Genomic DNA, 20,695 nt, shown 5'->3' with positions numbered 1-20,695 from the left:
TTTTACATTTTGGGGAAATTGAACATGACTTTAAACAAATAAGTCTCCCTGGTTCACCTCCAGCCAGCGTGGCTCTTTGGTGTGTTGTCTCCGCTGAATTGTAACTGAGAAAAAACACTTCTGTTGGCTCATGGGGCGGCAGGTAGCCTAGTGGTTAGAGTGTTGGACTAGTAACCGAAAGGTTGCAAGATCGAATCCCTGAGCTGACAAGGTGAAAATCTGCTGAAAATAAGAATTTGTTCTTAACTGACTAGCCTAGTTAAATAAAGGTAAAAACATTAAATAAATCCTTTAAGTCCCATTTGGCCTTCATCCTAGCAGGCTCCCTTGCATTCCAATTAGTTTGATTGAGAATGCCTCACCGCAGGGCCCAATCCATGCTCCCAGAGGGAATTGGTGTGACTAGACGGGGTAAAATATTTGTTTCATAACGTAGGAGCTCCTGTCTTGGCCTGGCCACTTCTTACTATCAACATATTTTTTCAGTCTCCCTCCTCCATCTATTTGTTTTAGTTGTAGTGTTCTCTCAGCAGAGACCTGAGCTTCCCCCACAGACCAGTAACATCAGTCTGAACTGAGGTATTCAGTATTCATAGTACAGCCAATGATTAAAGTAGATAGTACTTGTTTCAATTATTAAATACATGTTCCGGAACTTTGGCGACTAGTAAGTATTTTTTAAACCTCCAGCTTTCACACATGTATAATATATGAGCGGAATTACTGTTTAACCTCAATTAGCCACGAAATTCCAAGTTGAAAGCGACTGTTTTCTGGAAGCTGTGCTGCACCATTTTCCCTACATTTTCCCCCATGTGGGCCCAGCCCCTTAGCAATTCAAGTTTCAGCCAATAAGCTTCAACCCCTCGCCATATGAGTGACACCTAGCAAGAGGCTCATTATGCACTCACAGTAGAGCGAGAGAGCGAGCAATGACATGGTGTAAATATCTGCACATACACTAGATGACCAAAAGTATATGGACACCAGCTCGTTGAACATCTCATTCCAAAATCATGGGCATTAATATGGAAGTGGTCCCCCATTTGCTGCTATAACAGCCTCCACTCTTCTGGTAAATCTTTCCACTAGATGTTGGAACATTGCTGTAGGGACTTGCTTCCATTCAGCCACAAGAGCATTAGGGAGGTCAGGCACTGATGATGGGCGATTAGGCCTGGCTTGCAGTCGGCATTCCAATTCATCCCAAAGGTGTTCGTTGGGGTTGAGGTCAGGGCTCTGTGCAGGCCAGTCAAGTTCTTCCACACCATTCCAGCTGACGCTTGGCTATGGAGATTGCATGACCCACCCCTCTCCCTCCTGTTTAAATGACCCTCCGACTCTCTCCCTCCTGTTTAAATGACCCACCGACTCTCTCCCTCCTGTTTAAATGACCCACCTTCTCTCTCCCTCCTGTTTAAATGACCCACCTTCTCTCTCCCTCCTGTTTAAATGACCCACCTCCTCTCTCCCTCCTGTTTAAATGACCCACCTTCTCTCTCCCTCCTGTTTAAATGACCCACCTTCTCTCTCCCTCCTGTTTAAATGACCCACCTTCTCTCTCCCTCCTGTTTAAATGACCCAACTTCTCTCTCCCTCCTGTTTAAATGACCCACCTTCTCTCTCCCTCCTGTTTAAATGACCCACCTTCTCTCTCCCTCCTGTTTAAATGACCCACCTCCTCTCTCCCTCCTGTTTAAATGACCCACCTTCTCTCTCCCTCCTGTTTAAATGACCCTCCGACTCTCTCTCTCCTGTGTCTGTCAGGATCATCCATGAGGATGGCTACTCAGAAGAAGAGTGTAAACAGTACAGAGCTGTGGTCTACAGCAACACCATCCAGTCAATCATGGCCATCATCAAGGCAATGGCTAACCTCAAGATCGACTACGAAGTGGCCGCTCGAGCGGTAAGACACACACACACATACGTGTCTGAGTGCATCCACCTGAGCAGCCACTGTTCTCTCTGCATACACCCCACTGCTGCTCCAAAAGCCAACCAGCCCTTGAACCGCTCCCACTCTACTCATAAAACAGACTTCTCCACTTTATCCCTATTCTCTAGTCCAGCTCTAATCTGTCTGAAGTGAGACGGGGGAAATTATCTATGCTCAAGTATCTCTTCTTCCTGAAGAGCTAAGTGACAATAGCCTCCAGACAGTTTAGAGTTTAGAGTAGTATAGCCTCCCAGACCTTGTTTGAGGCGGAGTGTGTGCCATACAGTGATGCGCCATGTGTACTCAGTCCTGCTGCCCATGTGTATCATTAGACTAGGGGGACCACTGCAGAGCTAAGCTGCCTGTCTCCCCATGGGAACTACTGAGAGATATGACACAACAATAAAAAAAACGATCCATGTGTTGTTATAGTCATGCCCCCCATGTCTCTCCCAAACAGGATTTACACTTCCTCTCTATGCAAATAGGAATCTTATGAAATATTTTCCTGTTCTTTATATTACCAACCTAACAGAAGTATTATTAAGTGAGCCATCTGCTCACTCTCTCGACCAAGTCCAATTTTGGATTTGATCAAGTGTTGAGATAAAGACCTTATTTTGTACTACTTGCCAGTGTTACTTTCCTGTGCAGAGGAGGTATGGCGAGGGAAGAGTTCTCCCGCTGGTATGTGTCACAGTTGGTTTATTGGAGGTAGCTAGCTCTGCAAGACATATTCCTGCTACAAATCTCTGCAGGTCTGTTGGTGTCTCTCAAAATGTTAAAATCAAAACTTCACAGCGGTGAAACTAATCCAGTGTTATATATTATAACTTAACCTGATTGTCATAATGAATTCAGAATGATAATGTTGTTACACCTTAAGACAGGCTACATTCTCCAACAATGGGCTTTGTGGATTATGCTGCTCTACTAGCTCTAAGCAGAGCCATGTATTTAGATATATGGCTCTGGAGACAAGGAAGCTTGAAGAGGAAACACTCACTCGTATACCTAGCATGTGACTGATGAACTGTCCCAATATCTGGAGTGACGGATGTTGCTTAAGATTGCTTTGTGAAGCAGTAGATTTGGATGTATCATAGTAAGTGTTAGACCTGGCCGGCCATACCTTTCTATTTCATTTAGGTGAATAGTTGTTCTGTCTTTATACATGGTGGTTGATAAAGGGATTTACATTGTATGGGACTAATGCATCTCATTCAGTACCAATGTACAGCACCCATGCCTATTGAGATAGGCCTTTTGTTAAGTAATTTAGGTGTTAATAATGATGGAGTAGGAATTGGCTGTAAGCTTATTCTTGTCTCAGACCAATCTGTACACACACACACACACACACACACTACAGCTTGCTCATCTAATACACTCCCAGTGACTGTGTAGTGCTGAAGGGGGCAGGGCTCTCAGTATATCTATCAGGTGTATTCACTGCTGCAGCTCCCCAGGGGTGAGACTGTAAGAGGGAGTGCTACTCAAAATGTACTGGTGTCTTACTCTCTTGGCCTGATACTTTAGTGTATTACATGTTCTGTAGATTAGCTGTTTAAAGTATTTGACTTAATGTAACAACAGAGATCTGCCCTAGTTTTCATTTACACACTTAGTGTTGTGAAATTCCGGTTACTTTTCAAAAAAATCCCAGGTTTTCCAGAAATCCGGTTTGTAGGATTTCTGCCATCAGGAGGGAAAACCGTAATCCTCCAACCAGGATTACTGGAAAACCAGGGAATTTAATTTTGCCACCTATACACACCATACTGTTCTCTCTTATTGTGCACACCTTAAGGGCTCTTGAAGGGAGGAGGTGGGCTCAGGTGTCATAGTCTTGACACGATACAGAACATCCTCCTTCAGTCACCAAAAAACAAGTCTGTTTAACACAGACTTTAATTACCACACAATACACTCACTCAAGTACACACACTATTCCTGTGAGCTACTTTAAAGAGGCCTTGAGATCACCTGGTGTATTTGTTTTGATTCCTCTTCTTAGAACTCCCTCCATCACTTATTAACCAGTTCATGGGCTGGACTGGGTTAGACTGGGTTAGACTGGGGGTGGACTGGGCAGACACAGGTTAACCAGCTGTATGGAATTTAGGCCAGCATGTCTCTTCTCAGTCAATGGAGCTTTAGGAGTTTGTCCATCTTTTCCCTGGAAAGCATCGATGCATGGAGGGATGGTCAAGAGGGTTTTGTGGGCAGTGCACTAAGCCAATGTGGGAGCTGTGTAATCGCCCCTTCTCATGCTCTGTGTGTTTGTGTCAGCGTGGGACCATGCTAGGGGAAAGCCCTACACCACATTTTGTGTGTAAGTCAGGGCTGAGACCTGGCGGAAACCTGCCTGTGTCTACAGGTATAATGACCTCAGTCATCCTGTTCTCATGGACCCTTCCAGAGGGGTGCTGTACCCTGGGGTGCTCCCCTGTGGCTACTCTGAATAATGAGTCACCTGTATGGCTGGCTCGAACACACACAGACACACACGCGCGCACACAGAGCTCTGAGAAAGAGTGAGGACAGTCTCTCCAGTGGATAGGTATGATTACTGTGTTCAATGGCTGTTCTGTTTGTAGTGCAGACTGTCTAATTGTGTCCTCCAGTCTAATTGACCTTGTGAGACCTGATCTATTACTGTCTGCTTTACCATGGCCAAGTATATTAACGTTGATTAGTTAAGGTCTCTTGTCTGTTCCACTTGGTCTGACTCATTCCTAACCCTGTGTGTGTCTGTGTCGCCTCCAGGACGATGCCCGCCAGCTGTTTGCCCTCTCAGGGGCTGCTGAGGAGCAGGGCATCCTGCCAGACGACCTATCGAACGCCATGCAGAGGCTGTGGGGCGACGGAGGAGTGCAGGGCTGCTTTACGCGCGCCCGCGAGTACCAGCTCAACGACTCGGCTGCCTAGTGAGTAACGACCAACACCACTCTGCCCACTTGGCTACGTACCTCTGCCAGGCTCATAGTCTACTTTGTCATGTTCCTCCTCTTCTCCATGTTACCATATAGTACCTGTAAGGCTGTACCCAAAGATATGCAAGATATGCAATTTTGATATGTGATTTCTAACTTTTAAAACATTTTTGGGAAACTACAAAAACCTAAATGGCCTACCTGTAACTTATTCACACTCTGTAAGAATGTAACTTTTGGAAGACCATCAAATCAAAGTTTATTTGTCATGTGCTCCGAATACTTTAGGTGTAGACCTTACAGGTAAATGCTAACTTACAAGCCCTAACCAACAGTGCAATTTCTAAGTAAAAAATAGGTATTAGGTAAACAAAAGATGGGTAAAGAAATTTAAAAAAAAGTTAAATGACAGTTAAAATAGCAGTAGCGAGGCGGTACAGAGTCAATGTGCGTGGGAACCGGTTAGTCGGGCTAATTGAGGGATTACCGATGAAATCAGAAGTTTACATACACCTTAGCTAAATACATTTAAACTCAGTTTTTCACAATTCCTGACATTTAATCCAAGTAAAAATTCCCTGTTTTAGGTCAGTTAGGATCACCACTTTATTTTTAGAATGTGAAATGTCAGAATGATTTATTTCAGCTTTTATTTCTTTCATCACATTCCCAGTGGGTCAGAAGTTTACATACACTCAATTAGTATTTGGTAGCATTACCTTTAAACTGTTTAACTTGGGTCAAACATTTCGGGTAGCCTTCCACAAGCTTCCCACAATAAGTTGGGGGAATTTTGGCCCATTCCTCCTGACAGAGCTGGTGTAACTGAGTCAGGTTTGTAGGCCTGCTTGCTCGCACACCCTTTTTCAGTTCTGCCCACAAATGTTCTATGGGATTGAGGTCAGGGCTTTGTGATGGCCACACCAGTACCTTGACTTTGTTGTCCTTAAGCCATTTTGCCACAACTTTGGAAGTATGCTTGGGGTCATTGTCCATTTGGAAGACCCATTTGCGACCAAGCTTTAACTTCCTGACTGATGTCTTGAGATGTTGCTTCAATATATCCACATAATTTTACTTCCTCATAATGCCATCTATTTTGTATAGTGCACCAGTCCCTCCTGCAGCAAAGCACCCCCACAACATGATGCTGCCACCCCCGTGCTTCATGGTTGGGATGGTGTTCTTCGCCTTGCAAGCGCCCCCCTTTTTCCCTCCAAACATAATGATGGTCATTATGGCCAAACAGTTCTATTTTTGTTTCATCAGACCAGAGGACATTTCTCAAAAAGTACGATCTTTGTCCCCATGTGCTGTTGCAAACCGTAGTCTGGCTTTTTTATGGCGGTTTTGGAGCAGTGTCTTCTCCCTTGCTGAGCGGCCTTTCGGCTTATGTCGATATAGGACTCGTTTTACTGTGGATATAGATACTTTTGTACCTGTTTCCTCCAGAATCTTCACAAGGTCCTTTGCTGCTGTTCTGGGATTGAGTTTCACTTTTCGCACCAAAGTACGTTCATCTCTAGGAGACAGAACGCATCTCTTTCCTGAGCGATATGACGGCTGCGTGGTCCCATGGTGTTTATATTTGCGTACTATTGTTTGTACAGATGAACGTGGTACCTTCAGGAGTTTGGAAATTGCTCTCAAGGATGAACCAGACTTGTGGAGGTCAACAATTATTTTGGGCTGATTTCTTTTGATTTTCCCATGATGTCAAGCAAAGAGGCACTGAGTTTGAAGGTAGGCCTTAAAATACATCCACAGGTACACTTCCAATTGACTCAAATGATGTCAATTAGCCTATCAGAAGCTAAAGCCATGACATAATTTTCTGGAATTGTCCAAGCTGTTTAAAGGCACAGTCAACTTAGTGTATGTAAACTTCTGACCCACTGGAATTGTGATACAGTGGGTCACAAGTGAAATAATCTGTCTGTAAACAATTGTTTGAAAATGACTTGTGTCATGCGCAAAGTAAATGTCCTAACCGACTTGCCAAAACTATAGTTTCTTAACAAGAAATTTGTGGAGTGGTTGAAAAACAAGTTTTAATGGCTTCAACCTAAGTATATGTAAACTTCCGACTTCAACTGTATGTACATGAATGTATAGTTAAAGTGACTATGCATAGATGATGAACAGAGTAGCAGCAGCGTAATGCAAATAGTCCAGGTAGCCATTTGATTACCTGTTCAGGAGTCTTATGGCTCAGAGGTAAAAGCTGTTGAGAAGCCTTTTGGCCTTTTGTCTTTGACAATTTTTAGGACCTTCCTCTGACACCGCCTGGTGTAGAGGTCCTGGATGGCAGGCAGCTTAGCCCCAATGATGTACTGGGCTGTACGCACTACCCTCTGTAGTGCCTTGTCGTCGGAGGCCGAGCAGTTGCCTTACCAGGCAGTGATGCAACCAGTCAGGATGCTCTTGATGTTGCAGCTGTAGAACCTTTTGAGGATCTGAGGACCCATGACAAATCTTTTCAGTCTCCTGAGGGAGAATAGGTTTTGTCGTGTCCTCTTCACGACTGTCTTGGTGTGTTTGGACCATTCTAGTTTGTTGGTGATGTGGACACCAAGAAACTTGAAGCTCTCAACCTGCTCCACTACAGCCCCGTTGATGAGAATGGGGGCGTGCTCGGTCCTCCTTTTCCTGTAGTCCACAATCATCTCCTTTGTCTTGATCACATTGAGGGATATGTTGTTATTCTGGCACCACACGACCAGGTCTCTGACGTCCTCCCTATAGGTTGTCTCATCGTTGTCGGTGATCAGGCCTACCACTGTTGTCGTCTGCAAACTTAAGGATGGTATTGGAGTCGTGCCTGGCCATTCAGTCATGGGTGAACAGGGAGTACAGGAGGGGACTGAGCACACACCCCTCAGGGTCTCCAGTGTTGAAGATCAGCGTGGTAGATGTGTTGCTACCTACCCCCACCACCTGGGGGCGGCCTGTCAGGAAGTCCAGGATCCAGTTGCAGAGGGAGGTGTTTAGTCCCAGGATCCTTAGCTTAGTGATGAGCTTTGAGGGCACTATGGTGTTGAACTCTGAGCTGTAGTCAATGAATAGCATTCTCACGTAGGTGTTCCTTTTGTCCAGGTAGGAAAGGGCAGTGTGCAGTGCAATAGAGATTGCATCATCTGTGGATCTGTTTGAGCGATATGCAAATTAGTGAGTTTTGGGTTTCTGGGATAATGGTTGTAATGTGGGCCATTACCAGCCTTTCAAAGGACTTTATGGCTACAGATATGAGTGCTACGGGTCTGTAGTCATTTTGGAAGGATACCTTAGTGCTCTTGGGCACAGGGACTATGGTGGTCTGCATGAAGCATGTTGGTATTACAGACTCAATCAGGGACATGTTGAAAATGTCAATGAAGGCACCTGCCAGTTGGTCAGCACATGCCCGGAGCACATGTCCTGGTAATCCGTCTGGCCCAGCGGCCTTGTGAATGTTGACCTGTTTAAAGGTCTTACTCACGTCGGCTACTGAGAGCTTGATCACACAGTCATCCGGGAACAGCTGATGCTCTCATGCATGTTTCAGTGTTACTTGCCTGGACGCAAGCATAGAGGTTATTTAGCTCCTCTGGTAGGATCATGTCACTGGGCAGCTCGCGGCTGTGCTTCCCTTTGTAGTCTGTAATAGTTTGCAGGCCCTGCTACATCCGATGAGCATCGGAGCCGGTGTAGTACGATTCAATCTTAGTCCTGTATTGGCGCTTTGCCTGTTTGATGGTTCGTCAGAGGGCATAGCAGGATTTCCTATAAGCTTCCAGGTTAGAGTCCCGCACCTTGAAAGCGGTAGCTCTACCCTTTAGCTCAGTGCGAATGTTGCCTGTAATCCTTGGCTTCTGGTTGGGGTATGTACGTACGGTCACTGTGGGGGCAACGTTCTCGATACACTTATTGATAAAGGCAGTGACCGATGTGGTGTACTCCTCAATGCCATAGTACCATTAGCTCAGCCACTCTCCATGTGCCCCTCCTAGATCACAAACCTTAATAGGTTCTGTTGAAGTAGGCTGGGCTGTGATTTTACTCGATTTACCTTCTGAATCTGGGGGCAAAGCAATCAGGGGGAGTTTTGGGGAAGCAGCAGCATCACAGTAGATCAGCAAGCTCTGATTCTAATGGCTTCACACCACAGTGTCTCCAAAATTCCCTCCTCCCGTCCCCCCTCGGTCTCCCATCTATATCTTAAGGGGATTAAGAGATCAAGGCTGCTTGCACTGTTTTATCGCTTTGTTTAGAAACCAATTGGTTTATTAATGGGGGTTATTCTGACTCTGAACTTCCAGGAATTTACACAAACCTAATTTCCCCCGAATCAATTTCTGAAGAGAGGACGAGTTCCTGAGATAATAGATTGGATCAATCCACTTTGATGATGGGAGTTAAGAAACAACCTGAAAATAAGGGAGAGCCGCACACTCTAGGAGCTCAGATGCAAAGAAATGTATAACCAACATTTCGACAGCCAAGCGGTCTTGATGAAGAAGACAGCTTGGCTGTCAAAACGTTGGATATTACATTTTTGCATCTGAGCTCTTAGAGTGTGCGGCTCTCCCTTATTTTCAAGTTTTCTACTCCGCTAGCCAGCACCTCGCCTTAATAGGTGTGCGTTTCTTTTTCTTCTAGATAGTTAAGAAACAACCAACATGTTGTTTACAAACGGATGACTTATGCTTGTTTTAGAGAGCGGTTTTTAATTCACCTGTATAGTCCCCAGCCTGAATATGTTTTTTATGTTGTTGTTTTCCTGTTCGATTTTTTTTTATGGCCAAGCCAAATTAGAGGTGAAAAGAGACAAGCAAATGCTATCTTCTAACTGCAGATGGTGTTCATTTAATAGTTCCATTTGATGTTCTAAAAATGCCTTTCCTTTGATTTAGCTTACGAACAATATTTCTGGAGATGGGTCTGAATGTAGTTTTAGCTCTGTTCTGAAACCTCTGTGTAGTTCTCTGTGTCCAAAGTCTGACTGCATTGGGACAGCCTGCTCAGCTCCCACGCTAGTAGAGTTGTCCTGTCCTGTCCCGCTGTGTGTGGAAATAGCATGGAAATGCCACCGAATAGCAGCGGGAGCTCTGAAGTCAGGGTGGAGGACATTGTGGTTTCACAGTGACTGCTCACATATGCAGTCACTCCCTATTTCCCTCCTCCCTCTTTCCCTCCTACTTCTCCCTCTCTGCTGGCCATGAGGCAGCCATCAGGAAAATGTAGCCTGAATGAGGGAGTCACTGGGGTATCCAGGGATTGGTGGCAGTTTGTGTTTGGCACCGACCATGTCACGCCTGGTTGCAGCCTTTAGTCCAGGGCTATTAAAATCCTGGCTCGAGGTCTGCAGTACTGCTGCTTTTCTGTTCTACTCTACCTATCTCTTGATCGATGTCATTGATTAGCCAGAGAGATCACTCACCTGGTGTGCCAGCTCTGAGTCTGTCCCTGAAACCAGAAGTGCTATGCATCTCTGCGCCCAGATTCAAGGTTCTGTGCTCTGGTTCTCACAGCGACCAGTCAACAGATGCTACAGTGTAAGGCTATGCTATTGTCCCAGGTTAGTCCTTAATAGTGACTCCCATTGTAAGTATTCCTCTATGTAGAACAAAAACAGGTCTCATGTCACTTCCATTTAGGTCTAGTCATGCTTCTAATGTCTGACCCCAACACAGCCGGCCTGCACGCCGCAGGCTGTCAGCTCTCTGGAGCCTCTCCACAGAGCCGCTCATTAACATTGAGGCCTTTAACTGAGTCCATGTAATGTAATGCTCCGTCAGTGTAATCTAGTGCTAAGTTGTTGGTCTAATGATGAAAGAAAACACACTAATACTGCAAGGCTCTCTCTCCCCAGTGCTGCTGTAGCGTGGTGTTGGTTTAGAGTCCCTTATCACCGGGGCCCTCAGGCCCCTCAATCACTCTATATGGAAATGTTGAGAAAACACAACACATCCCCTGATTCCACTATTCCTGATACACTCACCATCTATGTGACTGGAAAACCACTTGTGCATGTATCCCCACCTGCAACAGAGGGAGATTGTTGTACTTGTTCTTAGGCGAGTCCATTAGACACAAGGCCTCTTGGTGAGATTGCATGGTGCCAAGGAAATGGGCTCTAAAATGCACGACAGGATAGTGTGTCACAAAATGATTTCCTGGCATCCGCTAAATATTAAACGAGCAGAGGGAGCGATATTGTTCCCTCTCCCCCTTTTTGTATTACCAAGTCTAATCATAACTTTTTAATCCCTAGCTCGCTCACTCGCCCTGCTCTTATTAAAGCTCTGGCTTTCTGGTAGGTGTACTGTTGTGATGACCCCCAAGAGGTTGTGGAGGCGGTGACGAGGATTTACATTATTTCATCAGGCCTCTCCAGAGCACTTTGACTACTGTAGTTAGAGAGACTTCCTGTGTGCTTCAACAATATTAGCCTCCAGACTGTCATCTATCTCAGAGCACAGGGAGAGGCCCGATCCCCTCTCAGCAGGCTAGAATCACTCACTCCACTACTGTAACTCACCTCCTCTCCAAAGGCCAAATCCATGAGCAAATGAATCAAAGCATAGAGCTAATAACCACAATAATGTTTAACCATTGTTAGAGGGAGGAGGTACAGGGGGAGGAGGGTTTGTAAATTGTAACTGTAAGCCCACAGGATACTAGAAATCGAAAGCTCATATTAAGCAATGTTTCAATATGTGAATCTCTCACAACAAAGGAGGCCTTTCTCTGTAGGGCGTGGGATTAGAATCCTTCAATCAGAGACGTTGGTTTGTGATGAAGAAAGGAGGTGTGTGTGGAGAACACTTTTAATACATGCACAGACTTGTTTTAGGCAGGATTACAGCGAACACGAACACTTTGTTTTGTGATGAAACGCTGTGCCACGATATTGATGTACAATAATTTGTGTAAACCTCAGCTCAGGGCACACAGTTTATAGAACAGTCTCTAGAACTCAACCTCTGCAGGTATAAACACAGAGAGGGAACCTGAGATTGTGAGGGTGGTAAATCGTGTCAGTCTGTAGTCCAATGATAGGTGAACATGACGGTGGCTGATGGTACCATACAGTGACGAGGCACACCCTCCAGAACATCTTTGTAAGGCAGAAGAATAACTGTGTGAGTAAAATGTTGAGCCATTGATTTGATCCAAAATGTGAAGCCCATATCACCCACTAGTCCCAGCCTCCCATCACCCGTCTCCACCCAGCCATTCAGATAGAGGCGTCAGAGGGCCAGGAAGTGGCGTCAGACAGCCAGGGAGTGTCCTCTATATTCAAATAACGTAACGGGCCGCTGCTGCTAAATAAATGAACAGACAGCTTTTTCCAAACAAAGCTTTGTTGCCATGAATTTAAGGCCTTAAAAAACATTGAATTACCTTCTGGCTGACCGGCTGATGCCACATGAGAAGAATCTGACAGGGCCCGCTGCCCTGGCTGTCTGCAGCACTATGACTAGCACAATTGTTTTCTCTCTCAACAGGCGCAATCAGATGGTTTTCCAGGGATCAAATGCCATTGTCATTTGTGTGTGTAAATGTGTTGAGTCAGCCTGTCGGCATCTCCTGGCAGATTGAGTGCTGATGTGTATCGTATCCACCATAGATTGGGCACTTCAGATAGTCAAGCAAATAGAAACTGATGGGTCTCTATCCACTTAGTGGTGAGTTTATATTGATGATGGTTAAATAAACAGATAGCACCAATACCATTAACAACGTGGCCACACCAGTGGTGCAGAGTTGGAGCCCTGTGACCCTAGGCTTTGTGAGGGTCCACCTGGTTTTTAATCTGACAGTTGTGTGTATCTGTATTCTGACGTGTTTTGTCCCTGTCAGCTACCTGAATGATCTGGAGAGGATAGCCAAAGCAGACTACATCCCCACACAGCAGGACGTGCTGCGGACCAGAGTCAAGACCACCGGCATCGTGGAGACACACTTCACCTTCAAAGACCTGCACTTTAAGTGAGTGGACCACTGACGTACTAGTGCGTGCGTGATTCATTTTGAACCCCCTGCTCGTATCATTGCCCAAACACAAAATAACCTCTCTGTTTCTGTGTGTGCTGTTAGTTTGTGTGTGCCTCGGTGTGTATGGTGGGAAGGTTGTGTGAGAGTGTTGATGGACTAGTTGACGTGTTCACTGGCGGTGGCTTCAGAAATCCATGTTCATTTGAATGTGGGAATTGGGTCCATGCCTCCATTACTCCTTATCCTTGATAACAGAACTATTTCTCAGTCGTCTATCCATGTCTTAATTATAAAATACTTTTACACATAAAATGGAATAGAGGCTTCCAAATGGAGTCAGGATACACTATTTTCAAAGCACTGGAAATCAAAACGTGTGTGCGTGCACAAGGCTGTCTAAACAACAGAACGCCCCCCCTGCCTGCCCTGCAGCAGTGATAGCTAGTGTTTATCTGGTCTGATGGAATCAGGTTACAGTGAGTGATATTAAAGCTGATGAGAGCCCTGTTGAGGTGAGTACTACTCATTACAGCCCTGAACATTACAGCCCTGTGGGAATGAGCTGTACTTACACAGCCTGCCAACACATAGCATAGTAGCACTCCATTACATAGGAACTTCACACAAATATCAGCTGAATTTATAGCAGGGCTGCCGGTACAACAACTAAACTGACAGTCTGTCTGCTATTTGACAAACATCAGACTTCCATGCCACGGTCTCAGTATTTATTATTATTCTCCATATTTTGAAATGCAACTTCCTTGGTGGTGGTGATTAGTAAATATCTCAGATGGGTTCCACAACCCAGACTGGAACTGGGAAGTGGGCATCCTCTCATCTCACCCACGTGCCCGGTCTGTGGGTTGGTCGATGTCCTCATGAAAAGTAATGCATGGCTCAATCGTGTCAACAAACAAACATTACCAGATCGCCGCCTCAGACCCGTCCGTCTGCAGCCTGCCTGTCTCGTAACCACGGCAATGTCACTGTACCAATATACCAACAAAATGCCAGGGTCTGTGCAGCGAAGGGTCTTGCCCAATGGAGACAGAGAGAGACATAAAGAGAGACTGAGAGAAAGAGAGACAGATGGGGAGAGAGAGAGAGCGGTAGAGACTGAGAGGAGGCAGACTGACTGCAGTGCACATGGAGAGAGAAGGTCCCCAGAGGAAGGCTAGCTGCTCTGACTACAGAGATACCCTCAGGCCTCCCCTCTCCTCCAGGCCCAGCCTGAGTTAATTAATGGAGAGTGGGAGCTCCTCCAGGAATGTCAAATCATCATGGTGCTTACATGTTTTTGGTGTAATTATAGATCCCAATACGGAGGTCATGAATGGCCCTGCAGAAAACATCCCCTCCTGTGTTTCCAGATCCAAATAGACCAAATAGGTTTAAGCAACATTGGGGAAGCTAATGTAAAAAACGTAAAACATTGAGGGATAGCCAGCACCATATTGTTTACACCTATCCACTTATTCCAAATCTGCACACATCAAAGGAGTGACAGGGCTAGACTAGAGGTTGATCTGGGGGTTGTGGGTGGGCATACGGCACCACTAGTAAACGCCAGTAAAAGGGGGACCCTAACTGTCTCCTTGTGTTCCTGCAGGATGTTTGACGTGGGTGGCCAGCGTTCTGAGAGGAAGAAGTGGATCCACTGCTTTGAGGGAGTCACAGCCATCATCTTCTGTGTGGCCATGAGTGCCTATGATCTGGTGCTGGCTGAGGATGAGGAGATGGTGAGGAGGCAGAACACTGTTGTCCTTTAAGTGCCACTGATTAGATCTCTCTTATCACTTTAAATGATATTTTATTTCTAAAGGAAATTGCTTCACATTCATTTTGAGTTGTCTGGATCAACTGGAATTAAATAATGTTTTGTTTTCATTCCCTCCCTCCCTCCCTTGCTCTCTCTCTTTCCATCTCTCCATAGAACCGTATGCACGAGAGCATGAAGCTGTTTGACTCCATCTGCAACAACAAGTGGTTCACAGAGACCTCCATCATCCTGTTCCTCAACAAGAAGGATTTGTTTGAGAAGAAGATCACCCACAGTCCCCTGACCATCTGCTTCCCAGAGTACTCTGGTAAGACCATAACACAACTCTGCATCCCCTGAATGTTCCAAATTCTCTTGTAGTTGGCAGTGTTTGTATGTTGACATTCTCATGTTAGACTAGGAGGAGGTATAGTTTTTACCAGTAGAAGAAATCTAGTGGCAAGATGTATACACTACATGACCAAAAGTATGTGGACACCTGCTCATCAAACATCTCATTCCAAAAATCATGGGCATTAATATGGAGTTGGTCCCCCCTTTGCCTCAATAATAGTCTCTACTCTTCTGGGAAGGCTTTCCACTAGATGTTGGAACATTGCTGCGGGGACTTCCATTCAGGCACAAGAGCATTAGTCAGGTCGGGCACTGATGTTGGGTGATTAGCCCTGGCTCGCAGTCGGCGTTCCAATTCATCCCAAACGTGTTCGATGGAGTATTGGTCAGGGTTCTGTGCAGGCCAGTCAAGTTCTTCCACACCGGTCTCGACAAACCAGTTCTGTATGGACCTCACTTTGTGCACGGCGGCATTGTCATGATGAAACAGAAAAGGGCCTTCCCCAAACTGTTTCCAGAATGTTAGAAGCACAGAATTGTCTAGTATGTCATTTTATGTTGTAGTGTTAAGCTTTCCCTCAACTGGAACTAAGGGGCCTAGACCGAACCATGAAAAACAGCCCCAGACCATTATTCCTCCTCCACCAAACTTTACAGCGGGCATTATGCATTTGGGTAGCGTTCTCCTGGCATGCGCCAAACCCGATTTAGTCCGTCGGACTGCCAGATGGTGAAGCATAATTCATCACTCCAGAGAACGCTTTTCCACTGCTCCAGAGTCCAATGTTGGCGAGCTTTACACCACTCCAGCCGACACTTGACATTGTTCATGGTGATCTTAGGCTTGTGTGCAGCTGCTCGGCCATGGAAAACCATTTCATCAAGCTCCCAACTAAACATTATTGTGCTGACGTTGCTTCCAGAGGCAGTTTGGAACTTGGTAGTGAGTGTTGCAACCGAGGACAGATTATTTTTATGCGCTATGTGCTTCAGCACCCAGCGGTCCCGTTCTGTGAGTTTGTGTTGCCTACCACTTCGCGGCTGAGCCATTGTTGCTCCTAGATGTTTTCACTTCACAATAACAGCGCTTACAGTTGACCGGGGCAGCTCTAGCAAGGCAGAAATTGTATGAACTGACTTGTTGGAAAGGTGGCATCCTATGAGGGTGCCACGTTGAAAGTCACTGAGCTCTTCAGTAAGGCCATTCTACTACCAATGTTTGTCTATGGAGATTGCATGGCTGTGTGCTCGATTTTATACACCTATCAGCAACTGGTGAGACTGAAATAGCCGAATCCACTCATTTGAAGTGGTGTCCATACTGTTGTATATATAGTGTAGCTTGACAAACCCCATGAATCCCATCGGTAGAGCAGGTCCACTTCTCCACCTGACACTAGTTTTCTCCTGGCATGACGCGTGCAGACTCAGTAGAACAACCTTTCTAATTCTATGGGCACAGCACTCCTGTCTTAACCTCCTCTCCTATACCCAGGTCCCAACAAATTTGAAGAGGCACAGGCCTACATCCAGACCAAGTTTGAGGACCTGAACAAGAAGAAGGACACCAAGGAGATCTACAGCCACTTCACCCAAGCCACCGACACCAAGAACGTTCAGTTTGTCTTTGATGCCGTCACCGACGTCATCATCAAGAACAACCTGAAGGACTGTGGTCTCTTCTAGAGCGAAACCTGAGGAAGAGTCAAAGTGAGCTGCTACACATAGTAAAATGTGTGTGCTCTATTCTAACACATGCTCATGGACTACACACTCACACACACGCATGCACACACGGATCTGTTTGTAAATGTACAGAAACCACCACTTAATGTTCTTTGAATGCAACTTAAAGGTGAATCTTGGATACATTAACCTCTCCCTCTCTCAGTCTTCCCTCAGATTACTTGAACAGCTCTGATGACCAGAAGGAAGGATGGGGAAGACAGACTGCACTGGCCAACCACGATTTCTGCTTTTATCTGCTTTTTTTAAAGACACCTAAGAGACTGAGAACTTGGAGAGCCTTGCAGAATTTCAACGATTGCTGATCCAGTTGCTCATAATTGTTAACTCTTTGGCTAAGACCATGAATCAAACATTTATTGTCTTTTTTGTTTTTGTTTTTTCTGTTTATTTTCAATTATTAGAGGAGAAAATGGAAAAGTTTTTATGAAATGCTTTCATGTTACTTTACAAAATCTGATGTGCAAATTCCATTAAACTTTTAATCACATAAGACATTTTTTTAAAGAAGCACAGGCATGAATAGAGAATATTAGTCGAAAAGGAAGTGCTTTTTTTTAATAATGTTTACATATGTTCCTCATTCATAGCCAAACCGCATATTGTTCTTGCATGACACAGGATATATTAGCTCTGTAATCTGCACACAATATTTTAACATTCCTTTTAGAAAATCTAAATAAAAAAAATATTAAAATGTCAAACAAAAAAAAGCCTCACAACCAGGGGAAAGAATAGCAAAAATTCTAACTGATATTTAAAATATGTACTTTTTTTATAGTACCATTTACATATCTTTTGCAGTGTTTGTGCCTACACTTCAGTTTACAACTGATTCTTAGATATACTTTTATCAGTAGTGTTTGACCGACTGTATGCATACGTTTTTCTTCCATTTTTGTCAAACCATCTTAAGGATAAATAGTTCATAAGGAAAGACAAAATCTAATTGAGAGATAGGTTAGGGTTTTTGGTAAATATTAAAATGCTTTAAAAGTCCTTATAAGATTATTTAATTTAAATAAAAATAGCACCTGATACACTTTCTCGTGTTTTCCTACACATTGTTTAATTCATTTTCACATATACTAATGGACAAGTTGTTCATATAACACTACAAATATAGTTTTATTCCACCAAACCAGATCATTAAAGGCATGTTAGAACTATTGGTGTAATTAAACCAAAATAAATCGTTATCCCACAATGGAGAAAAAAGCAGCCGAAAGGAAGAGAGACAAAACAACTTTTATTGCTATTGTTGAGCAGAACTACATGAGTACACAAAGTAATCTCTCGTGGACAGATCTACACAAACATAAGGGGTACCATAGAGTCTGTCGGGACTGAACGTGATGCATAGGATAACGAGCAGCTCTAGTTCCGGGGTTTGGGGGGGGGGGGTGGAGCAAAGAGACAGGGTGGAGCTCCTTGTTCCGCACATCGTTCTAGCAATTCTTGATCCCTTCTCTTAACATGTATGGACCCAGAACTTAATCGAGCAACTGACCAATTACGCAAGGAATAGTCCTTTAGGAGTAGCCTCCAACACAGGATGTCAGCATGATTATGTATTCAATACAGTATATCTTTTCAAATATTACAAACTTCACATCGACCTGTAATTGAAATCACAATTACTCTAAAATGCCTGACTGCAAACATACGAATCCTCTTCAGGCAGAACCAGATGGTGTAAACAGCAGATAGATCACTGCAGGTTGTTGATGGTAGACATCCCCTACAGCCAACGCTGTTATCCTGTGGTAGAGTTGAACAGGTAACAGCAGCCTGAAACTAACCAAAAACATGTTTTAGGTTTACTTCACATTTAGGCCTGAAAACATTGGATGAATTAATATATCTTCATTAATTCTAGAAGATGATTTGTTTAATATGAATATTGGAACATTTTGAAAACGGTTTATAAGCACAGCTTTTTCCTGGATCTTGTGCCTTCTCATCAAATCTCTGAGAGAACAGAATTGACAGGTTAAATCTATCAGCCTGTACCTCATGCTGAGACTGTACTGTAACCCATTATAGAGTTTTCCTAAGCAATGAACCATCAGCTTGTCTTGTATGCTGACTTTAGACAGACCGAGGGTGCCATCTAGTGAGGCCTAGGAGAAACACTTCCAAAAGTAAGCCCCTGCTGTTCCACATCCTTCGTAGGATCAGAGAGGAAGAGGCGAAGTGAGAGGATTTACTCCGCCCAAAATCTCTCCGTGTGAGAAACCCTTTTTTGTATGCAGGTCTATGTGAGAGTGTCGAATCACTTGAGGCTTATTTGATCGAATATACGTTTTGTAATGTTTAGTCTGTTACAAATGTACTGATATAAGTGGATGCACGTGGCAATCTGGCAACTTTGAGAAAAACTAATTAGTTGTGCCTGTTGTTTACACGCGTATCTGCCCTCTTATTGGCTAGAATGGTCTCACCTGATCTCACTTGCCTTCAATCATTGAGGACATTTCCGTTGTTAGAGTGGTCACTTGGCTATCTTGTCAATGTAATAAATCATCTTTAGTTGGATGCAATTGGAAACCGTCGACCCAAATGTACCTGGTCATTCTCTATGGCTCCATTTTGACTCCCTTCTGTGCACGGTTTGTTCATATCTTCCATGCTCAGATAACATATTACACAGTAAGGTGTGAGTTAGTGGTAAACGTTGCTTCTTAACAAGTATGTCTTATAATTCACAACTTGGTTCTCTAATGGCACTTATGTCTGTCTCCTTCGATGGACATTCAGGAACGTATTTTGGTCCCTAACCATAGGTATTAACATAATATACATAATATACTTACTTATACTTATTATGGACTGTTACAATACCCGAACCCCTGCCGAAAACCTTGATGCTTCCATGGGAGAGCAGATCTTGTGAACTTTACAGTGAGGAGGGACAGCAGAGAGATCATAGTCTCTTATGGGTCTCCTATTGTAGAAGGTTTTCCTTCACATACAGCACTGTGTTACAGTGGTGTGTACCATGTCTCCACAGGGCAGATCTTACTGTAGTAGTAGTAGGAACACTGTTGGTCCAGGGGACTACATAGATGTAGGCCACAGCCTCCGTGTGATGCTGCCATCTGACACGGAGAGTGTGATCTCAAACATGGTGTGGTCATAGACCCCATCCACCACATAGGAGAACACATTCCTGGAGAACAGACTCATCTTGGTCATTAGAAAACGGTCCACTGCAGCAACTGCGATGAATGCGATCATACATGCTCAGATGTGTAGAACATGCAAACAAATAATATACTTTAGATTAACACATTTTTTTAAACTGACTTAGCCTGAGAGTGTGCTGGGGAATGTTGGTGTCAACAGTCAACTCTGTAACACAGGGGCATCATGCACCCCAAAAATATGAGTGGGCACAAAGTATGTGAGAATGGCTGGAGGGTGGTCTGAACGGGGAGAAATGTTGCATTTTTCAAACACATGAAACAGATTTCCTGCAATCTAGAGCCATAACCATTACGCTTAATTTTTTTTTTTTAAATATATTTAAAAATCTGCTTATCTAAGCACACCTCTTAGCTGTCTGTATCCTCCTGACTGGTTCCTCTTTTTAAAATAAACTAATAATGCTTCTTTGCAACTCTACTATAATCTGGGTAAAAGATTGAAAGGAATGTGAGTCTTATTCAATGCATTTAGCTATTGCTTGCTTTTCTAAAGTCTACCAGACTTGCCAGCAGGTATGCCAGCTAAGATAGTTAGACAAGCTAGCTACTCTAACTTGACTGATACCCTGAAATGGCTTCTTGGTGTCTAGTTATGAGGCTGGGATATTGGGAACTTATCTGGGCTTCATTAAATTGCTAATGACTAGAAGCATTACAGAGAGAGAAAAAACTAACAAAACCCCAAAAAATATATAATACATTTTTTCAGGACAAATCTGAAGGGGGGATGTGCCCCTGTGCCACATACGGACATGAAGCTTCTGTAGTT

The 20,695-nt window shown here is 44.3% G+C and overlaps 1 protein-coding gene across 3 annotated transcripts in view; it reads left to right on the top strand.

Moving 5' to 3' along the window:
• The window catches only part of LOC106583193 (guanine nucleotide-binding protein G(i) subunit alpha-2), a 96,678-nt gene extending 78,923 nt beyond the window's left edge, over positions 1 to 17,755 (top strand). For 2 of the 3 annotated variants that reach the window (XM_014167099.2, XM_045705633.1), the window contains exons 3-9: positions 1,768 to 1,909; positions 4,709 to 4,869; positions 12,721 to 12,849; positions 14,468 to 14,597; positions 14,792 to 14,945; positions 16,467 to 16,681; positions 16,863 to 17,755. In XM_014167099.2, the coding sequence (XP_014022574.1) occupies positions 1,768 to 1,909; positions 4,709 to 4,869; positions 12,721 to 12,849; positions 14,468 to 14,597; positions 14,792 to 14,945; positions 16,467 to 16,657 (907 nt within the window). In that variant the 3' untranslated portion in view covers positions 16,658 to 16,681; positions 16,863 to 17,755. Of the gene's footprint in view, positions 1 to 1,767; positions 1,910 to 4,708; positions 4,870 to 12,720; positions 12,850 to 14,467; positions 14,598 to 14,791; positions 14,946 to 16,466; positions 16,706 to 16,862 lie in introns of all 3 variants that reach the window. The other variant, XM_014167100.2, reaches the window with a different exon arrangement.
• The last annotated feature ends 2,940 nt before the right edge of the window (positions 17,756 to 20,695 follow it).

The sequence above is a fragment of the Salmo salar genome, chromosome ssa22 (assembly GCF_905237065.1).
Source record: "Salmo salar chromosome ssa22, Ssal_v3.1, whole genome shotgun sequence".
NCBI classification, from domain to species: domain Eukaryota; kingdom Metazoa; phylum Chordata; class Actinopteri; order Salmoniformes; family Salmonidae; genus Salmo; species Salmo salar.
Note: the sequence above shows the minus strand (reverse complement) of the source record. Positions and strands in the feature narration are given on the sequence as shown.